This window comes from Perognathus longimembris, chromosome 4 (assembly GCF_023159225.1).
Source record: "Perognathus longimembris pacificus isolate PPM17 chromosome 4, ASM2315922v1, whole genome shotgun sequence".
Classification (NCBI taxonomy): Eukaryota; Metazoa; Chordata; class Mammalia; order Rodentia; family Heteromyidae; genus Perognathus; species Perognathus longimembris.
Genome location: NC_063164.1, coordinates 37,047,863 through 37,063,767, shown reverse-complemented (window position 1 = coordinate 37,063,767; position 15,905 = coordinate 37,047,863). Strand labels below are relative to the sequence as shown.

The following is a 15,905-nucleotide window of genomic DNA, read 5'->3' as shown; positions in this document are numbered from 1 at the left end:
ATATAATATCATGTGCCTAATATAAGGTCTCTTGTAGAGTTGCAGCTAACCTTTAAAATGAAAAAGTGTCTAGGCTTATTTTTCGCATCTGTTTGTTGTTATTGCAGGGCTTGAACTCAGGCCTAGGCACTGTCTCTGAGCTCAAGGCTAGCACCCTACCACTTTGAGCCACAGTACCACTTCCGGTTTTTGAGTGGTTAACAGAAAGTTGAGTCTCAGGGACTTTTTCTGTGGGACTGCCCTGAACCATGATCCTCAGATCTCAGCCTCCTGAGTAGCTAGGATTACAGGCTTGAGCCACTGGTGCCCACTCCCCATCTGTTTTTAAAGTCTGATGAGTACTTGTTCATTGCAGACTAAAATGCCAGCTTAAAGAATGTGAGTATTGATTTCTTGCTTTTTTGAGACATAACTTCAATAGAAATTTACCATTATTTTTTATCTCAAACAATGTGGTTCAGGTTAATCCTGTGGGAGACAATGTTTTACCCCAAAGTAGCAAAGCTAAGGCAGAGGTGAAGAGGCTTTTACCAAGGTCACCTGTGCAAGGGAGATGACCCAGAGTTCTAATTACCTTTAATAAGATTAGTGAGGGATGACACCTGATAGGCCCTTAGACTGAACTAATGGAGTAAATGTTGTAAATATGAATTAAATGTATTAATGTATAATGAACAGCTATGCTTGTGAATTTTCAGATTTGCTTTGTCAGCTATGGACATGGAACAGAGAGACTATGATTCTAGAACAGCACTCCATGTAGCTGCTGCAGAGGGTAATAGATGATGAAGCATATGTTCACCCCTCTCCCCACAAGATTTAATTTGTTTAAAATTCAATACTAAAGTCTGTTTCTTTTTTTGGGTGTGTGTGTATGTGGTTATAGGTCATGTGGAAGTGGTTAAGTTTTTGCTGGAAGCTTGCAAAGTAAATCCTTTCCCCAAGGACAGGTGAGTGCTTAGGTTACCTTCACACATGATTGTCAAGTAGGTATTTTATTACACAGGGTCAGTGTTAAAATGATAGAATGTTGTCTCAAAAAACAAAACCTTGTCTCTTCTACATATATCACTTTGCCACTTGTATCCTCTTTCTTATCTATGAGCAGTTTCCTGTTTAAAATTTTTCAGACCTGACTACCTTGTATGAAGAAGAGAGGTGTTTGGGTTTTTGTTGTTGTTTCTGGGTTTTGTTTTGTGTTTTTTTTTTGGTATTTGAACAGAAAAAATTCCTGAGGTTTTTCAATATGCAGGGTGAACAGACATTTCCAGAAGCATATAAAAATATGTAAGAAAGCTGCAGTTAAAGAACTCTAAAATGAACATATTGGAGCTTGTTGATATTTCTGGATTTGAGTGGAATCAATTTTAGAAGACTTTGTGGAGGTTGAATTTTAATCAGTACTTCAAGAGAAAGAGGAGATTTGAGGGCATAGAATGAAGAGCATTTTTGTCTGTAGCATGAGAAAACTATCTGCTTGGTATGTTTTCTGCTTCTCTTTCTCCTGGTCTACATGGTAACTGCTATTTATCCTGGGCCAAAGCTCTTCACGTGGTGGTCAGGGTCACTGTAAGAATGCAACCAAAGTTCAGGGGTATATGCACAGTAAACTCTTTGCTCATATACCTGGGTATTATATAATGGAATAGACTGGGTGAGCCAGCAGTGAGTAATGAGAATAAGTGTGGAGAACAATGCAAGGGATATAAACACTTCATGAAGAGGTTTGATATGTGTGCTAAAGAGTTTGGATCTGAGGAATGAGTTTGGATTTGAGGAATGCAGCTGCATTAAATTTGGAGCAAACTGATTACTCTTTAGTAACTAGATCTGTTCAACTGAGCTGTAGTTTTTAAAATTATGGTCTGGATCTTGTTAGTCTAATTTGCAGGACAAGTCACAATATCAGTGTCTTAAAACTGTTAGCCATTTGTAAATAAAATTGGCTACCCAATTTTGTTTCTATAGTTGTTACAAAGAATCATGATTTAAATTATCATCATTGGAAGTATTCCAAAACCTCAACTTATAGTGATAGTCCTCCCATTTATCCTAATATGATGCTCATTCTAGCCATTTCTGGAACAAGAAACCACAGTGTTTCCTTTTGTGTTTCTAATCTCAACCAAAACACTAATTCATGATGGAAATACTGTGATTTTAAACTGGCCTGTAGGAATATAAAAATAAGCTACCCATCTAAGTGTTAGCTAAGTAACTAACTTGGTAGGTAGATATTCATCTACTACTACAGAATGAAAGCTAGAGAGCCAAGACAATACTATTCAACAAAATCAATTATAAAATATTACTGAATGAAAATTATTATTTAAAGTTGGTATTTTTCATTATTTAATAAAGAGTGTTGTTCAAAAAAGTAATGTGAAGCTGGCATTTAATTTTCCCCCAAATAGTGACACAAACATATTGGTGAAGATGATTTAAAAGTCTATATGTGGTGCCACTGACTCCTAAACTGATGAAGGCTTATATCAAAGTAAAAGGACACTTACCTGCTTTTGAAACTAAGGAACAAGCTATCAGAAATGTCTATGAACCAGAATATTTTAAACACCTTTTGGTTTTCATATTGTGACTCCATTAAGACTATAAAAGATTCACAACAGAGTAGGAAAGAAAGAAACTAAGAAAGGTGGTGACAGTGGCCCATAACAAGTGGAATAAGAGAGCAGCAGCTGTGGAGAAGTCAATGCTAAGTAACAGTAAGGTGACAGGCCTTTGCCAAGGCTTAGAGAACTCAGGATCTCACCTGTTTGACTGGGGCTGTGAGTTTTATAGTGATGTCTCCTTTTGCAAAAGGCTCTGCTGGCAACTTTACACACCTTATCCTGGAATCTTCATCCACCAAACTCAACAAACAATGCAGCCCTCCAAAGCACAGTTAGTACTGAAGAGGAGTTAGTCTTCTAGTTAGTTATTTAGTCTTCTTTGGGTCATGGTTGAGTTGAGCCGGTGGCTTCCCATCCTTTCTGGACATGATAAAAATTTGACTTACACTGTGTGACTTCTAATTTCTAGACTTTGGGGATTTATTGTGATTTGTTTTTTTTTAGTTCCCAGGAACACAAATTTTCTGCCAAAGGTTAATGTGGTGCACATATGTACCTGAATTTCTTTGAAAAATTTACCTAAAAAGAGATAGTTTGTGTTTTTTCAAGAAGTTAAAATTGAGGACCTAGAGAGGCACTTGGATGTAAACACGGTTCTTTAATAGAGCTGTTTCTCTTCCTCCTCAATGTCCCATCTTGTCTCTGATGCCACTCTTTTAATTATAAATCCATTTCTGCTATTAATTTTTACTTTTAATATTGCTCAAATAGCTAAATTTGACCATTTAATGTACACTTAAAACTTAGGATGCTAGTTGATGATGTTTGTACAGAATACCTAATGATCCTGTCTGTGCTGTGCCACTTGATTAGGTGGAACAATACCCCCATGGATGAAGCGCTGCACTTTGGACACCATGATGTATTTAAAATCCTCCAGGAATACCAAGTCCAGTACACACCTCAAGGAGATTCTGACAATGGAAAGGAAAATCAAACTGTCCATAAGAATCTTGATGGATTGTTATAATGGTCTTAAATTCCAAGACGTAAATCACTTATCTATTTAATTGTGGAAAATGGTTATGAAGAACGTGTGTATCTATCTGGTAGTGATGTATATTTTACCCTTGTCATTTCAGTGTTACTGGACCTTTCTTCATTGTGCACACAGGACAAATCTGATTTCTTTGGGGTAAAAATAGAAATAAAACAATCTCCCTCCATAATGTGAGAAATATTTACCTCGTGCATTGTATAATTGGGTGTAGAAGAAATAGTTATCAATCCTAGCATATAACTGTGTGATCTCCATGACTTGTGTGTTTTATGAATTTTCAATTTAGTGATCTGCTGGTATGAATTTGTAAATTAAGCTGTTGTACAGTCTTTCCACAGGGGTTGAGACTGTTTTTAGAAGCAAACTGTGTGATTTTCAGGACTTCTAACATAGATTTAGTCTGAATGTTTGAACAGTTATATGCACTTATGGTTGAGTGTTTAAAATGTCTATTACAATCCTCACTTAACAGTGTGACTCTTTAAAATTCTAATAGTTAACAGCTGTTAATAGAATAAGCCAATTCTGATTAGATTTTATCAGGGAATCTGTTTAAGATATGTTTGGTGACCAAAACATATGTGTGATATAGTTATACTTTTGAAATTTTTTCCTTTTTCTATATCCCTTTAGTCCAGCCTCTTTTCTCCGTTGTTTCACTATCTGCCTCTTCCCTTTAGCTGGGAAAATGAGTGCTGGCATACTATGCAGTTTTCATGTTTCCACTGTAAGTCAGAAAATGCCTCACATTTCTGGCATGAAAGCTAGAACTTTGCCATTTGTCTACAGGAGATGAACCAGACATTAAGTTACTAAATATAAATTAGCCAAATTCATCAGTCTCAAGAATGAAGGTATGTACTACTACAGTTCTGTTAGAAGTTAATTTTCAGCTTCTAGGAAAAGACCAAACTTAAAAAACTTCAAGCTACCAGTTACTGAGATGTTATGGGAACTGCTACAAACAACCTGTTTCTAAACTCATTAAAAGTCTGGACCAAGGTATTTGTCCTCTTTGGGAATCCTGGATTGCTCCAGATACCTTCAAATATTCTACTGTATAGTTTTGGTATGCTCCATAGTTCATTAATAAGAAAAGGCCATTTTATTTAAAATTGAGGCTCACCATTTTCTTGTCTTGGGGAAGTAACTCATGATTAATTTAGAAATGCAATTCAGAAAGGAAAGAGCAGAATTTTCTAGGAACTGACCTTAGTTTATCCTGTTATTCCTTGGAGGAGATAAAAGGTATGTTAGGATTTATGATACTAAGCACATATGCACACACATGCACGCAAGAGCACACACACATACACACACACGCACACACGCATGCACAAATGGACTTCTTTGAAGCTGCATTTTATGAAATGAGCAAAATTTGCAACTCCACATATGCTACTACATTAATGTGGCAATTTCCTTTTCCCCCATCAGCACAAACTGCTGCTTGCAACTTTTATTATATGTTTGATGGCAACTCATTCATACCAGCAGCCTCCAGATACTTTGATTTTTGCTTTTAGTCTGAGTGCTTCTGCCATTCCCAGGCCAGCACTTGTGGTGAAACCATGGCCAGGGTTCCTTAGCAGCACCAGGCACCAATCAAGCTGTTCCCAAGGAACACACATAGGGTAAGAGGAGGATGGTGGGTAGGTAACTAGTTCTGTGGCTGTGCCCCTCCCACACAGACCTGTCAAGCCATGTGGGCAGGTGGTACTTGCAAATAAGGAGTACCATCAACCCAAAAGGTGTTAGATGATAGACATGTCCCAATTAAAGTCAATTGAGGTAACTGCTCAAACAGCAGCTTTGTGATTAAAATGAAACATTACAGTGGTTCAGTTGTGTGGCTTTTAATTAAATGATTTGTAGCTTTTGGCTCAATGATTTTGAGGCTTTTCTCTAATAATAAGAGGTTCTGACTATTATTTGGGAACAAAAAAGAGTTCTCTTATTTTGTAAGATCAAAATGTTTTGTAGAATCTTTGTGGTTTAGTTAAATATGCCCTTATTTACCCAAAATGTTATTTATGACTGTGTGCTTGGTCTTGAGCTGACCCTTTGCTATTGGCCGGTAATGAGAACATTTGGTGTAAATGCTTATTGACTGTGCTGTCAACCACTATCATGGGTAAACTCCAAAGACCTTTTTGTTTTGGCTTTAAGACCATATGATTTTTCTGTAGCACCGAGAGCTTTAGAAGGTCATGTTGATTTCAGGCTGTGTCCACACTGTTGTTTTGCTGATGTTGGTTCTAATGGCCCTATTTTGGGTGATATGCTGTACCTCTGCTGCTCACACTGCCCTTGAGCTGTGACACAGCAGGATTTGCTATTGCTATTGTCTGTCTGGAAGGGACTGAATGACCGTGAGGTCATTACACAGCTATGAATGTATTTGCTTCCAACATCTCCCAAAGTGAATCTAATCTTAAAACTATACATTGTAAGTATTCTGAAATTGGAAAACGTTTATTTTAAATAAAATTAGGTAATGTTGCTTTTTAAGCATAATAAATACATGTATCAAAGATGTGTGAAAAATGAATTTTCTTAAAATAATTGTTTTTCTTTCTGCACTGGGGTGGGAACTCTTTTGGGCATAGGACAATGGTAAGTTGGTCCCAAATCCATTTCTGATGCCTACTATGAAGCAGGGAGCTGGCAAGATCAGGTTGAGACTTTGAGCTCATCCTTGAAGCCATGAGGGTAGGTCTGCTCTAAAAGCCAGTCCTCTGCTTTGACAGTTGCATGGTACTTAGTAAATACTTGCTGAAGTGAGCTACTGAACACATCCTTGAAGGAAAGGAAAGGTGTTTTAAAAAAGCTTTAAAATCTGTTTGGAGAGATGATCCCAGGGATGCCACAACACTATCTTAGCTGCACCAGCAGAAAACCTTAGTTCTTGAATAATTCATCCCATGTGGGGATGGCATTCTCCTCCAGGGCCAGAAACCCTGCTCAGAGCTCATTCCTTTCAGACTTAGAGAGTTTGGTTTTTCTAAGCATACAGAAAGTACATGGACACCATGGCCATTACATTCTCACCTGTCAGCATTCTTTATCACACACTTAGTTGCTTGGCCAAAGGTGCCACTGTGTTACTACATCTACTCTAACCCACTCTTATTAATATGGCTGAGACCGAGAGTGGCCATGATACAGAACTCAAGAGTCCCATGTTCTGTCCTGCATGTTGCTATACCTCACGATGAATGGCATAAGCATTTTAACTTATTCACATGTATTGGTTAAGGCCTCTCCTCTGCTGATTTTTTCTTTGAGCAGGGTTTGAATGCAGTCCCGAGCTCACCCTTACAAGGTAGACACTTGACCACTTGAAACACACCTCCTGGCCAGCTTTCTGCTAGCTAATGGGAGACAGTCTCATGGACTTCCTTGCCCAGTCTGGCTTCAAACTTCAGTCTTCAGATCTCAGCCTTCTGTGCAGCTGGGTTTACAGATGTGAGCCATGATGGCTGGCTCGCTGCTGAGTTTTAAGGATGGGCATAACTGCTTTCATGTAAAGTCCTGCCTACAGTTAATTTTAGCTGCACATTGTATATCCCCAGATAGAATGTTACAATATATGTATAGAAAATCTCAGTAGTATTCTTGATACAGTGATGCCATTTTATTACTGTGGAACTTGTTTTAGAGGTTTGAACTATCTAATTTCACTTGCTAATTATCACAGTAAAGTGAATAAATTTATACATCATAGGATGGATGGTTCTGGTGCTGAGAAGACTTTCTGGGAAATGAAATTACAAAATTATGTTCTGAAAGAACATGATTTACTAGATTAGAGAATGTGTGTGTGTTTGTGAATGGGAAGGATTTAAAAGGCAATTATTTAAAAATGAGGTGAGAAAGGTAAAACAACTGGTTGGAAAGCATTAAAGGCCGACTGAGGTTCTCACTTTCATTCTGGAGCCTGACTCTAGGTCTAAGCCTCTTGTAGCCAGCCATGCCCATTCCTGCCTCTCCAAATGTGTGCTATAACAGTAAGATAATCATAACAGCAAAAATATCAAGACTTCATGAATAAAAAATGGGGAAAGGCTGTAAACACACCAACAATGAGGTATTTAATATATTGTAATAGAATTATGGAATATTACAGAATGCATGAGTTTGATAATAGGTATTTGATAAAAAGCTTTTACCTTTTAGACTGCTTAGGTTCTTTGTATACCCAATGTAACTTTAATAAATAAGTTTATGTATGGTTGATTTTCTACAACCAATTAAGTAGAGCATTTCAATTTCTCAGGGAGTACAGTAAGCACAGAGTTGGAAGTAACTTTGCTAACATTTGGAAGCTGAGTATCACTGAGTCATATTATTGGGCTATACATTTATCTTAGTAGACTATAAAAACAATATTGATTATGCTTCCTGCAACTAGTTTAAATGATATTTCTCTGCAGTTGAGGTTTATTTTAATGCATTTATATTATTTGGGGCTTTTGGCTATGTTTACTTAGCAAAATTTTAAGATTTAATAAGGTGACTGCACTAGAAAATATGGTCTAATGTACTAACATTTTAGGCTTATGAGAGCATAGATATGTTTGTTTATCAATATTTCCCAAACATTTATGACTAAAGCTGGCTCATGGCAGGTTCTTAATACATACATATATATATTTTGACATATAAAAAATGAGAATTTTCTTTTGCAATACTAGGGTTGAACCCAGAGGCCTCTTAGTTGTTAGGCAAACCACCACTTGAGGTATAATCATTACCATTTTGTTTTCATTTATTTATTTATTTTTTTGCTAGTATTAGGTTTCAACTCAGATCCTTGTGCTTGCTCAACTGGCACTCTGCCACTTGAGCCATGCCTCTAGTTCTGCTTTTTTACTGATTATTTTGAAGATGGGGGTCTCATGGACATTTTTGCTTAAGCTGGTCTCAAATCGCAATCTTCTGTATCTTAGCCTTCTGAGCCGTTAGGAGTATGGGCATGAGTTAGAGATGTTAGAGATAGGGTCTCACTAGCTTTGCCCATACTGGTATTGAACTCACAAGCTTCCAGCCTCTGCTAAGTAGCTGGGATTGTAGAATGTGTTACCACACCCAGGTTTCAAACATGAATAATCACAAAAAGATACCACTCAAGCAAATACCCATTACTTGGGAAACAGCATCACAGTTTAAAAGGTAAATATAAGTATTTTTAAAATGCTGTTCTTTTCTCCTAGGATAGCCAGGTGGAATACAGTACTATTTTGTTCCTTAAGATTTGCCTTCAAATTCGGCTTTAGCATTCAGGACACTAAATTGATTTCAGTTTCTTAATGTAACTTCAGAATATTTCTCTTTCCTTAAAAACCAAAAGTTGGTACAAGGTTGTACATGTACTGTCTATGCTGTAAACCACTATCATAGATATAGTCACACATCCCTTAAGCCAGATTAGTTCAGTGACTTACTATAATGGTCATTTTTTTAAGAACACAAGCTGATCTCTTAATCTGCCATAGTGATTCTGATTACAATAAGAATAAGGGCAAAATAGTAAAAGAACAAATAAGGTTATTAAGCTTAATAATCAAAATAGGAAAATAATGTTATTAATCTTCTTTTAAAGACTGATATGTTAATGAGATAAATATTAAACCAGTTCTTATGCCAGCAATTTTAGATATCTTTATACTAAAAACTAGTGAGTAATATTAGAATTTTAATACTTTAGACACTCTTTTTGCTTTAAAAGAAAATAGTCACTTGGCTAGTACAATGAAATAAAATAGTGCCAAACCATTCTCAAAGGGTAAAAATATAACAAAATAGTTTAAAGCACAGCAATTAGAGGCAATTTTTTTAAATGTTGGGTTTCTCAACCATTTTAATTAAAAAAGCTGCCAAAATCCAGCCAAGTCAATGTTATATAAAAATAGAGAGAGGGCTTCAGTCTGTACGCAGCACTGAGCTGTGTGTACACACTATATTTAATGCACTAAATAGACTTAAGCTACTCTTTATGAAAATTATCTCCCAAATAGAAGCATAGCCTGTATGTAAGAACATAGTTGTGGTGAAGATGGAGGAGTGATGTGGAGCCATGTAAAAGCCTCTGTGAAAGCTCCCTGGAAACCCCAACAGCCAGTCCCTAGAACTACTAGTTTGGGTCAGTGCCAATGAGGAAGAAGGAAAAAGGCACGACACACTCCAACAACAATCACCCATCCAAAAAAAGTGTCTGGAAAAAGTACAGAAGAGATCATGGGACCATTTGCAAATATAATTGTCATACGTACATATTTATCAGTGAAAATATGAAGTTCTCAAGGCAGTTACACAGGACTTGAGTTTTGATCATTTGACTCTCACATTATCTCTGGTGAATGATTCAAGTTATTAGTTATTACTTTTTCTACTTTCTCAATTTTGCAACTAGTAGACTACAAACTGATAACAGTAAAGACAAGTTAATCCCTTAAATTTCTATGTCTAGCTATATCTCAAGTTTAAGCTTTAAGAAATAGAGTATTCTTGAAAAAGTTGTTTCCTAGCTCTCTTGGTAGAAGTGCAGTGAGTTTCATTCATTAGTGACCAAAACAAAAGCAGAAAATACCTTGCTTCACATATTGAAGACTGATTAGAAATGTTACCCATGAATTTGGAAAAACACATTTCCTTCTGGTATTAGCCAGTTTCATTCAGCCATAACCAACAAGAATGCTAATTCTCTCAAGACAGAAAGAATTTGCCATTAGTTTTAAATGCCAGTGTGGACAACATGATTAAAAAAAAAAAAAAACCTTTTTCTCCTACTCAGTAGTGGGATGACTACAATTGCTAAAGTGTTATGTCATTGTACATAAACTTAACTGAATTATGTCACAGGTAGAGTAAGGGAAAACTGCCAATAATATTTAAAGCAGAGACAACACATAAAAATTCTCTGGAACAGAAATTTAACATTACTGCATTAAATGGGCCCCTAAATATCCATGTGTCTAGCCAATGGTCTATAATGGTTGGGAACTGACTTTTAGAATAGCATTAACTAGATGTTACCACACTTCTCACCTTTCCCAAAGGGATCTATTTCTATTCTTGATGCTTTGGGTGTATCTTGATGTTTTCCATTTGCAAATTCCACTCTGCACAGAGTGTTTTTCTTTCCATTGCACTTTCACGAAGGTGTACAAAGCCCTTCACAGTAACACGTTTCACAATTAGGGAAATATCCACTTGCTATCAACAGTTTGTAGCAAAACTCTTGTCCTTCCTTTCATTTCCTTAGAAACATAGCACATGAAGGAACAGAGTAGCAGGAGAAATTGCACATGGGAAGAAAAAGTGTCTCCAGAGAAGATGAGAGAAATTCACGTTTACACTGTGCTCATCTGCAAAAAGAGAAAATGTAGTTAAGATCACTACATGGATCTTGGAACATGCAAGTGCATATATTTAACATCATTGTCCATTCTAGAATGGAGTCGTAGAAAGATGCTTCCAATAGCAAATAACCAGCATGACATTAAAGTCTTCACCATGTCCTATCCATTTTCCTGGACTAATCAAGACCTTTTATGTCACCTAAGCTGATGGATTATACTTTCCAGCCTGCTGACTCAATTTTGTGAATTCATTCAGACAGACTGTATAAAGCTTTCTGCTGTTAAGCAAGTCTGGGGACAGAGCAATGTGGCAAATCTGCCCATGCAAAACTAGAGTATGGAAATTCTGAACTATATGCTAGAGGGAGAGTGGGATGAGGGGAAAACTAAATGATGGATTTCCCTTTAAGGTCATTCAGCAGGCAAAATAAATGACATCTGTGTTACAGACAGGCAAGAAGAGGAGAATTATTATGAGAACCTCTTTAACTCCTGCCTTAGTGTCTGCTGCCCAACTGCCTGGAATAGTGGAACTTGCAGACAGCAAATTGCTCATCCAAGAATCTTAGCTTGCCCTTAAATTCCTAATTTTCATATTGTTCTTTCTGTTAGACCAGACAGTCTCAATCAGGAATGGTCCTGTCCTCTGCAGTGTCTGCAGACATTTTTCACCAAGACTGGGTATGTCTATTGGCTTCTACCTACTAAACATCCTATAGTGCAAAGAACAGTGCATAATAAGTTGTCTAGCCCCAAATGCAAGGTTCCAGGATTGAGACACATGACACTAAACTGTAAAGCCTCTTAAGATTTTCCAAATCCCAAGTACTCAATGATAAGTGGTATACAGTATGGTTGTAGGAAAATTATTTGGGGATGAAACACACACCACAGAGCTTGCCTCCACAGAGCAGCCTAGTTGCCAGTGCAAATTGGTAGTTAAGCTGGTTTATTTTAGGGGTAGGGAGAGGGAGAAGAGGCAGAAGGACAGGAACCTTAGTTCAAAAATCCTGTGTGCCCATGGCATGTCACTTAGCCTCTCTAAATCTCGAAGTCCTTGTCTATTTACAAATTGGACAACACTACCTAGTATATAGACCTTTTGGAAGGATTTAATTAAAGAGTATATGTAAAATATTCTACATAGTAGAAGAAAAATAGTGACAATAAATGTTCTTAGTATGAACTCTGTACAAAGTTCTCTACGAGAGTAGTCTGGTTCTGTTAAAAGTCCAAAGAGAAAGTTAATAGACAGGAAATCCAGACTAAATTAATACGCATGTCATGTTGCAGCAAATATTGATGCTTTGAATCACTTTAGACAATTTCCTCAGGAGCCTCTTCCTCCTCAGGCTGCTACAGGCATCAGTCCCTGTACTCCACAACTGCAGCCTCAGACTTGGTAGAAATCATTCCGGTCTGAGAGCTGCCTCCATTTCAGGCTGCATGCTCGAATTCTAAAAGTGGGTGCTGCTGAATGGAAGTCATAGCTAAGACTGAGGATTGGCACTAGGCTGATTTTTACTCAGTCTAATAGTGTTGTGCCTCTTCTATAGTGTCTTTTAGCTCTTTAGGTCTTTCATGGCTTTACCTGGAAACTTTGGTTGGCTGTGTGACCAACTTATTTTATACTACAAATAAAATGAACCAAATCATAGAGAATAGAATGGAATAGCTATAGGGGGCATCCAAAGACTACAAACCCATTTCCTGACATTTAATTGCAGCATTTAAATTGCTCTCATGCTGAAAGAAGCTATCTTGCTTGTGCAGATGGAGGAAACTAATTCATCTTATGTTCCCAAGGTCACAGGAACAACAGAGATGACAGAGTTGGAACTTGGCTTGCCAAATCCCAATCACAGGCCTCTCACCCACAGGCTATGCTGTCTTCATCTTAATAAGCCGATAAAGCACTTGATCCCTGTTCAAACAGGTTCTTTAGAGTGCGTGTTTTGAATGAAGCCAAGCCTGGCTATTTGTGGGACATATTCCAAGATGGAGAATAAGAGTTACTCTAAAGACAGACCAAGTGTATTCAAATACTTGTTTTACAATTCACTGACTATTGCATCCTAGTCAATACCTAACTCAGGTTTCATATGGGATGTATTAATTAAGTGCCACTTATCAACCCACCAGCAGTAGTGGTGAGGAGGATGATATAACTTATGAAAAACAAAAGAGGTCAAAGAAGACCCCTCTGGAGTTTTTGCTTGCTTGTTTCATCAATTTTCTGAATCACACTTTCCATTCTTATGTCAGGCTTATATGCACATTTTTTTGCTTATACTGGGGCCCCTCAGTCACTTGACTTGTTCTCCCACAACAGGCACTCTACCATTTGATCCTCACCTTCAGTGGGGTTTTTATTAGATAGTTTCTCAGACTTTTCTGCCTGAGTAGGCTTCAAACCTTGATCTTCCAGGTCTCAGTCTCCTGAGTAACAAGGATTAGTGTGAGCCATTGGCACCTGGCAGAGTTACTTTTCACTTTCTTTTTTCTTAGTAGTGTTGGAGTTTGAACTCAGGGTCATGCACTTAGTAGGCAGATGCTCTACCACTTGAGCCATGCCTCCTGCCTGACAGGCATTTTTATAGCAGTGTCTGGATGCTATATTATACAGATAAAGGTTCATTTTTCCAGTGGAATAGGGCTAGTAGTTTCTCTTTAATGACTTTTAGCCTGTATTTCAGGCTAAAGAAAAAAATTTCACATAAGAATCTTAAATCCAAGCAGGTATTACTGAGGAAAATGAATTTCCCTATCCACAGACCCCTTACCCCAGCTCTCCCTCTTGCCTCTCCCTCATTTCCTCCCATTATTGAACGCACATTTCTATTAGGCACCAGATATAAAGTACTGACTCAGGATTTTTTTAAAGCATTCCCAACAACAACAACAAAAAAAAAACCTTTAAAAAATGAACTGGAAAAACTCCATGTGGAAACAGGCTTAAAAATTAAACAGCATCAGCAAAAACCCAGCCAACCAAATAAAATCTTTCAGAGGAAGGATTTCAGGCTGAAAGGCAAACAATACCATTTGCTATACTGGAAAAATATTCTCTTAAAAAAAGATACAATCATCTTCCTATTTCTTTATGAAGCTCACTCTCACTCCCTGAACTATGTTCTGGACTCCCTGAACTTGTTCTAGAAAGCCCTCAGGAGCTAGCAGTGCAAAGTAGTTCTTACATATAAAGCAGGTGACATAGTTTCATTGTTGCTAAGAATATAGAGCTAAAATTTAGAATTATCTTGTCAAGCATTAGACCCTAAAAACAACACTCCTAGGGATAATACCCCGTCAAATGGTCTCAGGAATGACTAACACAACAAAGGAAAACCATTTCTTACCAGAAAAATCTTAGCTCCTTAATATGTGAAATTTCTACACGGAGAGAAATTCTAATTTGAAAGGGAAGAAGGAGAAACTTAGGCTTAAAATGCCATCTAATATTTTCCGGAGGATGCTGAATGCCAAGAATAAAAATCTGATAATGTTTGTTGAAACATAGTAGGCTCCAAACTGTCAAGGCTCATCCAGAAAATACCCTCTACTTGGCTTTGCCCAAGATTGCTTCTCACAAGCAGCATCTCTCACAATGCCTGCCTGCCTCAGAGGGCACATGGTCCTGGGAGAGGAGGGTAGCAGGCCCCGATACTTACCATACTGTCAAATTCTACTGGGCCCACTATTCGAGCCACTTCATCAAACTCCTCTGGCGACATGGGGAGCAGGTTGTCTGTGGTCTGTAGTCTAGAAGGGTGGCTAAAACAGGAAAAAGGGAAAGAGGAACATTAGAACTTATATGATTCAGGCAGCAGCACAAATTTAGACATTTTATACCTTTTATCTGTGATTGCATAGCCTTTTTATTTTTATTCGAGGAAAGTACATGCTGCATAAAACACATCTGAAGAAGTAGAGATTGTGGGAGGTTTATGCCCCTGGCCCGGCCCCTTGGGATGTACTAGACTTCTATATGAGTGAGCAATAGTCAGACTAGACCCTGTGCCATGTTTCCTGAGGCCTCGTGGCTTACCCTGCACAGAAAAGCACCAGAGAAACATCTGGGAAGTCCCTCATCCCTACCTTGAAGTTTGTATGCAGATAAAGCTGCTCCACAGAGTTTTTACATGAAGGCTACATCCATTCACCCCAAGACAGTGTTGCGGGCCAAATAACTGACAATGACTTTCCAAAACTTTTTCTACCTTTTATGAAATGAAACAACAAAATAAAAGCAAGTGGAGGAAAAATATGTATCTCAGTCATGATTTTGGCCTTGTCTAGATTGAAAAGAACTTACTTTTCCACTCATCAATTTTTGTCCATTTTATTTATACTTTTTTGAAGTATCAGTTTGAGGAGCAATTATATCTCTTACACACAACTTCATATTTTGTTTTATCTTGTTTGTTTCTTTAAGGCAAGTAAAATGCTGGTAAGCAGTGATACCCAGACCACTAGGCAGGAGCTTTTCAGCAAGTCCAACCCAACTGATTATAGTAATTACAATGGAAAAGCAAAAATGCAAGCAAAGTACAATCAACAGGCCCCAGCCAGGAGCGAGACTGGCTTAAGGTTCCGAACATGCCTCTCTTCTGTGTTCACTTACACTTCAGACACAGAAATCAACTCAGTCTTGATGTAGCCAGTTCTTTTAGGACCATCCAGTTCCATTGGTTCTGGAGCTAGAAGCAAGCACACGTGGACACTTTGCTTTAGCAGAAATCACACAAGAAGAGAACAACCACATTTTGGGGTGAGGCTCAACTTAAGAGTTCTGCAATTGTAAGAGGTCATGATCTCCTTGTCTAAGTCACCTAAAATTCTGGTGGGAATGCAGAAGCAACTAGCAGAATAAAAGGGGAATATTTCAAGAAGCTAGCTGGGGTTTTTGAT

At 37.7% G+C, this 15,905-nt stretch overlaps 2 protein-coding genes across 3 annotated transcripts in view; one reads left to right on the top strand and one right to left on the bottom strand.

Moving 5' to 3' along the window:
* Gls (glutaminase) overlaps nt 1–6,164 on the top strand; it is a 76,700-nt gene extending 70,536 nt beyond the window's left edge. For both annotated transcript variants that reach the window (XM_048345070.1, XM_048345074.1), the window contains 3 exons: nt 699–775; nt 887–950; nt 3,444–6,164. In XM_048345070.1, the coding sequence (XP_048201027.1) occupies nt 699–775; nt 887–950; nt 3,444–3,600 (298 nt within the window). In that variant the 3' untranslated portion in view covers nt 3,601–6,164. The remainder of the gene's footprint in view (nt 1–698; nt 776–886; nt 951–3,443) is intronic.
* Nucleotides 6,165–7,688: 1,524 nt separating this feature from the next.
* The window catches only part of Stat1 (signal transducer and activator of transcription 1), a 39,038-nt gene continuing 30,821 nt past the window's right edge, over nt 7,689–15,905 (bottom strand). The window contains exons 23-25 of the mRNA XM_048345069.1: nt 15,619–15,694; nt 14,666–14,768; nt 7,689–11,000 (exon numbers count right to left, since the gene is read on the bottom strand). Of these exons, the coding sequence (XP_048201026.1) occupies nt 10,986–11,000; nt 14,666–14,768; nt 15,619–15,694 (194 nt within the window). The 3' untranslated portion in view covers nt 7,689–10,985. The remainder of the gene's footprint in view (nt 11,001–14,665; nt 14,769–15,618; nt 15,695–15,905) is intronic.